A 10,243-nucleotide genomic window follows, 5' to 3' on the forward strand; every position below is an offset into this window, starting at 1 on the left:
ATATCAAATACAAACATGACAAGTACGAACTGATACCGGTAAGCCCGTATTTCCAAATGTATGTCAGTTACTACTAAAGCAAGGACTCTTGACTTAACAGTGAACATAAACAATATATTAAAACTATTTGAGGGCCTATTCTCACAAAAACCCTGACAGAAAATTAACAGCTTTTTACATTGATTCAATGTCTGCAAATGGTTGATTTTCTGTCTGGATAGCAAGGGTTTGATAAATAAGACGCATTTCCAATATGGCTGAGAACACTAGAATATAATTTTAATCAACTACATGATTAAACTATTGATTTTATCTGAGCAATGAGCATTATATTACTGTAAAAAATATAACAAACCAAATATACAAGCACATGCGATTGTGCACAACCAGTAATTATTGCATGACCGATGCTAATAAACAAGCGGTTCAACTCTGGTGATCTGAAAATGAACGTCAAGCTCTAAATAATTTAGATGGTGACTAATAAATAAAACATGATGACCAAAAAAGACAAGTTTGTAGCACAGAAGAAAAGATCTGGCAAGCAATTTTCGTTTATACTTTCACTGCAACAAGCTTCTCCATGCCTTACAATTTTTTTGTAAATGAAATCATTGAAGTAAAATTAAAACACTTTTATTAGGATTATTCTTAGTATATAATACACATTTGATATGCAAAACTGCAAAAACAGTAATTTACCATCAATTTCACGCCAGCCAGCATTATAATTAGCAACTCTACTCAAAGTTGCAGAAATTACCAAAAAAATGTTAGTAAGTTAGAATAAACATAAACACAAGAGGTTTCTATCAGAAGACTTGTTTTTCAAAACTGGAAAGTCAATATTCATCACTGCTAAGCATCTGATTTTTACAAACATAAAACAGTAGCCTGGTGTTTTTTGGCATAAAAAATATATACATACAATTTTCGTTTAAGACACCACCATGTCATTTTTATATTAAAAAAAAACAATATTAAATTTAGATTTGACTAGGCCACTAGGCCAGGCCACATTCAAGGCCCATGTACCGTTTGTCACCAAATGTTAAATGACTCTGGCACTGCATATTGTTACAACATATGCAAAATAAAATAATCACCATGTCAATTTAACACTGAACTACAGTAGCAACATACTTGCATCATTTGAATTCTTTTTAACCCTCAGAAAAGCAAGCGAAGTGAAATAGTATATACACAAAAAATACCATGCATCGCAACATGCAATTGTGATAAGTAATTTTTATGATACTGTGAGGCATTATAATTTAGCACTTAATGTGTTATCTTTTTTCTTTGCATGTAGGCTGACGAAACATAGCATATTATTAAAATCGGTTGAAGAAAGGTAGGCTAATAGGTCTGCCTCACACCACATGAAACTTAGACAACAAACCAGTCATTTTTCATAGATTTTTAATGTATGCAGAGAGTGAATTATGCAAAGCTGGACTAATTTGTAACAATGTTAAATTAATGACAAAAGATTCGTTAAAGAACACAGCAACATTATAGCTGGCTTCAACAACAGTCAACAACCAAAATGCCAAGGTATTTATTTTATTGGTTTGTATCAGACAAGGTTGTCCATATTAAAACCAAAACACAAAAAGACAAGACTTAAGGAGTCACTTGGATGACATGTGCAACATATCATGACATGTGCATTGTGCAACAACATATTCTTATCATTAACTCTAATTTTGCTATTACTTAAACAAAAAAGAAGATGAGCTTACTAACATTGGCCATCCAACAATGTCAAACATGGGCACTGAAGAAGCAGAAGAAAATGTGTACAAAAACAAAGAAACCTTTACGCATAAGCCTAGTCACACAATGTGTTTTTTTGGACTGAAATGCTTGCTTCGTGTAATTTTTGCTATTTCGGTGTAACTCTTTCTTATCTTTTAAGTGTGAAATATAGTGTGTTGTCTATTCCAGTATCAAATCATTCTGTTATCTTTTTAAACTTCAAGTAGAAATACATCAGCTTCATTGCAGCATTACTACTTTTTCCAGGGAATACCAATGGCACATAGGCCTACCTGTCTAATCCGGCTGTTTTGCACATAAATTTTGAAAATATTTTATTTAGTTTTATATGCTGAACTAACAAAATAGTTGTAAATGCAATTTTTTTACTTTACCAAGTGAATAGCCTAGGAAACATATGACACAAGAATTTCTTTAAATATAGGCTACCATACTACCGTAACGACCAATTTTCCAGATATGTGACATCTTTCTCTTTTTCTAACAGTTAATCATCTTTTAGTAGAAATTTTAAGACTTTTTGATTGTGTGCAAAATCTGAATAAATGCTATGATGGCTTCAAGGTCACTGAGTCAAGCAGCAAATATGATTACTTCCATGCCATTTTACCACAGGCTAGGACAAGGTTTTAAGTTTAAAAAATAAAAACGAACTTACCTCTGCTTCAAGTTTCTTATCCGCCATGGTTAATTAATTAACAATCTTCAACTAAAACAACCAACTTAAGTTCAAAACAAATCACCCCTTCAACCTACGCAAAAACAGCGCCTATGCGAATTCTGGAAACTAGGCCCTCACCACGCAAACACGCACTCGTGGAAAATTTTAATTTGCAGCCAAGTTGCCAGATGAAAAATTCGTTGAAGACAAGCGACAGAGAAAACGTCAAAAAAAGCGATTTTATTATACAAATCGTCTTGAACAAAACGTACAAATTTGGAGCAAACAAAATCAAAGCCCCCTTTTTTTTTCTTTTTTTTTTTAACATTATAAATAAAAATTGTTTTTGTCCCATAATAATCAATGTTTATTCAAAATATGACGAACATTTGAAGAACCTAAATTTCAAAAGTCAGAAATTTTCATTGTAAAATTGCATGTCTCTTATCAAGATGTAACTTACTGTTAATACAAAAGCCTACATCAAAACTGAAGTCACAAGAAACAAAACACAGGTCAAAAATATTACCAAAATAAAAAAAAATGGAATGGCCTTCTACTGTAGAATATGGAATGGCCTTCTAGTAAAAACAAATGGCAACAAACGAGCCAAAATATTCATTGGGTGGATTTCACAAACCATTCAAAGAAAACTAAAATACGACTTCAGAAAAGTCAATAGTGAAAAAAAATTGATATTACTTGGGTAAAAAAGCAAAAAGTGAAATGATTTACAAGCATATGTAAATTGCCTCGGCCATCTATCAGCAGTTGTAGCCTACCTGTAAGACGATTGCAAATTGACTATTTGTATGGCATATTGAGCTACTTTAATTTACATTGCATACCAATTTTGTCTTTGCAAAAGCAGAAAGAATCGCAAAATCACAAACATTGCCTACTGTTTTCAAACAAGCTTGAAATTATACAATAATCGTCATTTTTATTTTTTTGCAAAGGTATTTTTGAGCAGAACCCTATTTGTAAGCACTAACTGAAAACATCATGCAGTAGATCACACAATCGACTCACGAAAATGTCTGAACTGACCTGTGCACTATTATATGTGCAGAATATAAGGATAATATATAAAAAATTTAAAACAAAATTTTTTTCCTTTCAATGTAGAAGATTTTGCACTGCTTGACAACGCGATCGACGCATTTGCTAAAAAAAAACTAAGAAATAAACAGCCTTGATACACTTTTTAAAGTTTTGAAAGAAACATTTTTACATAACTAACTTCAAAATTAATCTGGATTGCAGTAAAATTACACATCAACAAATTTTGAATGATTGGCATAAAAAATTGAGTTTTTTATTGTGATTTTGTTAAACCTGGCAACTCTGATTTTTATTCGTTATAGCGAAAGTACGTCGCGGCATGCTTGAAAATTGCATTTCGAGAATGAATCTCGTACACCACCAGACGCAAAGTTGACCACCAGCAAATTGTTTTTGTTTTATTCAAAACAAGCGCTGATTCAACAACACAACACAGGTTACTTTCAGTTTCGGCTTGCTACATGCTAAGCAGAAACTCCACAACCCACCAAAAATGTAACCCAACATAAGTATAAATTTTCGTCCTTACTGTAATTGGGTACCGCACACTATTTGTTTGTTTGTTTGTTTTATTATCTTTATCCTGCATTGCGGGAAAGCGGACTTAAGCGCTATGCATCGGTGTACGCCTTCCGACGTACACCTGACCCACGCTGCAGCCGACGGCAATGTCTGTTTCCGATTGTCTACTCTACTTATGACTTAAATTTGGTACTACCCATTGCTCGAAATCGATCACTGGGTAGAGGCAATTATCGCAAAGTTTCTTGCCCAGAAAAACAACAGTAAGTGCGGGTGGCTGGAGTCGAACATGCAGGCTCTCGACTGCGAGTTTTTTTCAGGATGGAAAAGATTCTACAAGTTCAGTTTCCGTTCACTTTTGTTTTTATTTCTAACCATCAAAGCAAAAACCAACACATGCCAAACATATAATAGCAGAGGTCCAGAAAAAGGAAGATAAATTGTTTTAAGTGATTATGAAGCTCTTTAGCCTAGACACGAACTGAGAAAGCTTTGTTTGCAGTTTTATCGTGGCAGTTTTCCATAACTAGACTACTTGTAAAAGCTTTGAGCTTTCGAAGTAGATCTAGTTAGCCTACCCAGATTCAGAAATTAAAGTTTTTGCTTGTTGTCGAAGTGTTGTTATTTATGTACTATTTTATGAGTTTACTCATTGGGTTTCACTGAATAAAGAGCTGTCTTTGACCTGCCTGGGACATAAAAGTGAACGAAGATATAAAAAAGATTGATGTATGGATGAGAACCAACAAACTATCGCTCAATTAGCCTACACTAAAATCAGTGTTGTAGCCTACGTACGTTGACGGCGTCAACTTTTTGTTGACGCTGAGGCTAGCGCCGTCAACTTATTTTTTAGTTGACGGAAGTGATAGCGCTGTCAACTATTTTGCCGATTTTAAGCGTCACGCGCTATGCGTCATTTTTTTGTTTTCATGGAAAATCTCACTTCACCATGTATTCTGACCAGCGCGACTCATCCGAATTACCGGCTTTCGCGTTGGTTAGAATGGCTACCTGGAATACAAGAGGAAGAAGTTCGCCAAATGGTGATCACTCATGTCGTGAGCTGTGAGCAGTATCGAGAACGAGGGATCATAGAGAGAAAGCGAAAAATCAATGAATGTCATCGCGGAGGTTGAAGACATTATATTTCAAGAGCTCTATGCCCTGAAAAGAGTGATGTTGGTGCAGTGGACCTAGTTAAAAGATTTATATATGCAACACCATCACAGCACGCTTGGAACAGTGATACCTTTCCAAGTAAACGTTTTCAAGGCTTGATTTTGAAATACAACACACCAATACCATTCAGCGCTGCTGTGGAAGTCATGTTTTCACTTGGAAAGGACATTAGCCTATGCGTCCCAAACGCAGCAGATTGTCGGACAAACATTTGAAATGCCTGTGTTTCTACAAGGAAGTAACTAATAGGCTAAGTAGCTAATTACAATACAGTCTCAAAACATAAAACCTGCTCTTTATTCATAGCTATTGTTAGCCTAAACTTGATTGAAATACTTCTGTTCTGTAAGACCCTGACTAAAATAGCGCTAGAAATTAGCGCTGACGCTGACGGCGTCAATTTTTTTAAAAGCTGACGCAGTACTTTACGCCGTGAAGTTTTTAAGCAATTTGCGCTAACGCTGATGCTGTCAATTTATTTCATTGACGCGTAGCCTAGGCTACAACACTGACTAAAATTAATTTTATGATAATTTGTTCTATCAAAGTTCTATGATAATTTGTTTTATCAAAGTTCTAGAAATCGTTCTATTGTAAAATCTTTTTCTCTCTCCTTAAACTGCCAAAACATTAACAAAACTGATCAAGTAAAATATCTTGAAGTGACATTGAACCACAAATTGAACTGGGACGCCCATATCTTTGGCCTTTGTACAAAAATGAGTAAGGTAGCCTATTTGGTACTGCTTATAGAATAAGATACTAAGTCCCATTATCAACATTACGATTCATATAGGCTACTTTTCATTATTTCAATCACATCTTCAATATTCTGTAATTAATTGGGGTAGAGCCAACAAAACGTTACTACACAAGGTGGAGGTGTTTCAAAATAGATTTGTTTGAGCGAGCTTGCTTAATAGAAAAAAACCTCGACATCCTACTTGTAGAACAAATTTCAAGTACGGTATTAAAAGTAAATGATCTTGCAAAGCTGGCATATGCACAGTTCATGTTTAAATATGAAAACAAGTTATTGCCAGGTTGTTTCTCTGGCTACTTTGTTAAGCTTGATGACATAACCTACATCAATATGGTATACCAGTCCATACCAGACCAGATATATACCAGGCATAAAGCTAAAAACGGATTTTTTTCTACCCAAATTTGATACCAACTTTGGCAAAAAAAAATACTCCGTTTCTTGTGTGTAGCCTACAAGTGTGGAGTGACATTTCACACGACATAAAAGGTTTACCGTTCCATCCATTTAAAAAAATGTCAAAGACCTTACTTGTCAAAGTTTTACTAAAATATAACGGGAAAAAAGCGTATAGGCAACTATCACAATATAACTATTATTATGAAAAACAGACGTAAATAGGTTTGGTACCGTAGCCTACTGCTGTAGATGACCAAAATTAAGAAGAACGATAATATTGAGATAAGTAGTCCTTTGCATTAAGTACTTTAAGATGTGCACGTATTGTAGCCTATATCCATGTAAAAGGACTAGGCCTACTTTTCTCAATATTATCGTTCTTGTTAATTTTGATCATCTACAGCAGTAGGCTACGGTACCAAACCTATTTACTTGCGTTTTTCATAATAATAGTTATGTTGTGATGGTTGCCTATACGCTTTTTTTCCTGTTATATTTTAGTAAAACTTTGGCGAACGCTGTATCTAGCACACAATCACAGATTGGTCGTTGGCTTAATCTTGGTTGCTGGTTTGAATCATTATTTTCGGTTTTCTCAAGGTGAGGATGAAGATTCAAACCAACAGCAGCTGTTTTTTTTATTTTGTTTTCTTTTAGTGTCAGTGGCTGAACTCTTTTTATTTACTGAAGTAGTGTGCCTGCTTCTGCACACATGTGTGCATGAATGAGTGGTTAGATTTATTGTTATGGGGTGGTGGCTGACTAGATGACCGCGTAGCCTATGGTCTTTCGCTACAATCCTGATAGCACCCTAATTACCAACATCTGTAACTTACAATGCACTGTTTTTCCCTTTTATTTTTTTACTTTTTATTTGCTCTGCTTGTTTGTTTATATGTGGCCGCTATTGAAACAAAACAAATTGACTTGACTTGAAATGCGTTGTTTGTTCCAACACACACCCACATTGTTGAACTAACGTTTTTTGATCTGGTCTTTTCTTCGTTTAAGTTATAACTTCGGGCAGGCGCGAATCTAAGAGTTTTTTTCGGGGGGGGCCAGAAAATTTGAAAATCAATTAAAAAGAAAGAAAAAGCTAAACAGATATGAACAATGATACTACGACATATACGATATGCTAGCAAATAGACATTAAAACAACCATTTTCATCAATTGTGATGCCGAGGGACTAATATCAGCTGTTTAGAAGCATATCAAACCATTTGATGCGGAAACATACAATTTTTCACAAAATTTCGGGGGGGGGGCCCGGGCCCCCTGGGCCCCCCCATAAATCCGCGCCTGACTTCGGGGGCTTATCCAAGTCCAACTGAACTATCTTGATGGACAAGTCTATTAGGCTACATTATGAGGTAACCGAATTTTTCTTTATATCGCTTGTGATCTCAAACTGTTCAAGCCAACTCTAAAACGTTGATAAAATTTTTGATCTGTTAAGACAGAAAAGAGAACAGATAGTCTGGTAAGTTATAAGACCTACCGTACTGCTAATTTTTTATGGCTATCATAAATATTATTGAAATCTGAATGTAAAAATCGATAGAACAAGGTAAGTTTCTAGCCTACTTCAATTAAAATAGGCCTACTCTAGCCTACTATCGGCCATAAATGAGAGAATAAGAGAATATTAGCCCTTATTGCCTACCTGTAGTTTTTCTTCTTCTGATGTTTTCTCTTTCAAAGTTGTTCAGCAATATCTTGAAAACTCTTGCATTCAGCTGCGTTGCTTATTCTACTAAAAAATAAACATAAAACTCAAACCATATTCAATGTGTGCTTGTCATGCATATAGTTTATTGATTTTCTGCTCTAGATAAGGTACCTATGATTGCTTCATACACTGGAGTAACCAAAGTTGTAAAGGGGAATTAAGATCAGGGCGTGTTAACCGCTCCCGTACCACCCGACCAAGGGGGCCCACCCATTTTAGTCTGTTTAATACATTTTGACTGCTTAACAAATAAAAAATTCACTACAGAAGCTCGATAATCAATAACTTTAATCATGCAAGGCCGTACTGTTTGTAGGCCTACTGCTTCTCAAATTCCCGACTGGGGGCCGACCTCTGCGTTGCGGCCCACTGATATTTGGTTCGTGCAGCGTTTTTTGGATTGTAATTTCACATGTAGGCTACCGATAAAATTTGATATGTAAATTTTTCCATTTTTGTAAAATTTACTCGATCGTTTCGCTCGCTCAACGACATTTTGTTCACCTCGGCGATATTAGGCTTGCATAGTTTGTGATTAAGGGAGTGAAAAGTTTTGTGTCCCAAAAAAACTAACAAAATTATGCAATATTCCAAAGTAAACACTGCTCACTCAAATAGCTTAGCTAATGAATCATTAAAATGATAAATTTCAACGTGAATCGAGTTAAGTTATGAAGTGAAAAATGTTATCGGTTAAGGTGGGGACACCTCAGATAAATTTTCGGAGTTCTTAGCTTGCTGACAGGCTACACCACACTATGCTATACAAGCTTTCAAGCAATAAATTGTTGAAGTCCTTCTGCGGTCTTGAATGAAATTTTTTTTGAAATGGTTGGTTAATTTAAATTTTAAACCAAAACTTCTATTCCAAGTAAATTTTATTTTGCTGAAATTGGTTAGGCCTACATACAAAATGTGTACCTTGATAAAAAAGCAACATTATTGCTTTTAAAAATGCCTAAAAGTGACCTAAACAAGATATTTGTCAAACTTGTCTGGAGGGGCAAGCAGGGCAAGCCCCCACACCTTTCCATTTTACTTTTCGGACAATAAGTTTTGCATTGTTTATTTATGTTATAAATTTGCATTGTTAAAACTCTGATGCTTTTCCAACATTTTTCTAGATCTGCCACTGCATTGTCGGCATAGTCTATTTACTATTTTGTTCTAGAAAATCTTAAGAGTTGTTTACTCTTAGCTGAAATGGTGAATGCAATTTTTTCCCCACATTGAAAGAGTTGTGGCCTAAAACGCTCTCTGGTCCAATTTTTAGGAGCAATCAATAAACATAGGGGGCCATTAGTGGATTTCGGAGGGGCCGAGATGATGCTTATACGGCTCTGGTTATGATAACATTGTTTTAGATTTTTGAACACGGTGTGACGCAGCTGATGAGACTTCTGCACAGCAGAGGAAAAGATCTGATAAAATCTTACCTAAATAGGTTACGCTTAGTTTACTTATTTCATATTAAAATATCCTCCTTTTGCCACAACTATTTTGATTTTAAGTTCATAACAAAGACTTTTTTTTTAATTATACACAACAGCGGGTGCAAGACTTGTAGACCAGCCCACTAGGCTTAGTAGTAACATTTAAATGTTTTTACCTTTGTTGATACAACGCACGTAGTTCATGATGACAACTGTTAAATTCGCTCAATAGGCTATTGTAGCTTTCACAGAATAGATCACATTGTTGAGGAGCGATCTTCCTTGCGTCAGCACTACCTGGCTACTCACTATAGCAGCGAGCATTGTGTTTTGCTAACCATACCAGTGGTAGCCTCCTCACTAGCCATCAAGACTTTTCCAATAACACGTGTTTCTCGGCAGTCCATTGTAGCAAGAATTGACAGCGATAGACATGTGTTTCGTCCGCTAATTCATGCCACATAGTTCTCAACTGCTGCTTTTTTCAGTCAATTGAGGAATAGCGCTCCTTCTAAACAGTGCATATCCTTGGCGACATTAGTTCAATTACTCAAGTTGTTCAACTTCTGATTCAATCGCTCAAGTAAAATGGGTAGGCCTAATAGTAATAGGCTAATAGGCACAGAGTAGGCTAGCCTAAAAAAACTTAGCGGGTGCTTGATTTCCTTTAGCGGTCTAATGCTGTTCGCGCAGCCTAATCTGT

General features: G+C 35.5%; 1 protein-coding gene across 1 annotated transcript in view; it reads right to left on the reverse strand.

The window, feature by feature from the left end:
- Positions 1-2,600, reverse strand: part of LOC145781011 (sodium/potassium-transporting ATPase subunit alpha-3-like) — a 31,045-nt gene extending 28,445 nt beyond the window's left edge. Inside the window, exon 1 of the mRNA XM_082592716.1 lies at positions 2,441-2,600. Within this exon, the coding sequence (XP_082448842.1) occupies positions 2,441-2,467 (27 nt within the window). The 5' untranslated portion in view covers positions 2,468-2,600. The remainder of the gene's footprint in view (positions 1-2,440) is intronic.
- Positions 2,601-10,243: the final 7,643 nt, after the last annotated feature.

This window comes from Aplidium turbinatum, chromosome 12 (assembly GCF_918807975.1).
Source record: "Aplidium turbinatum chromosome 12, kaAplTurb1.1, whole genome shotgun sequence".
In the NCBI taxonomy this organism is placed as follows: Eukaryota; Metazoa; Chordata; class Ascidiacea; order Aplousobranchia; family Polyclinidae; genus Aplidium; species Aplidium turbinatum.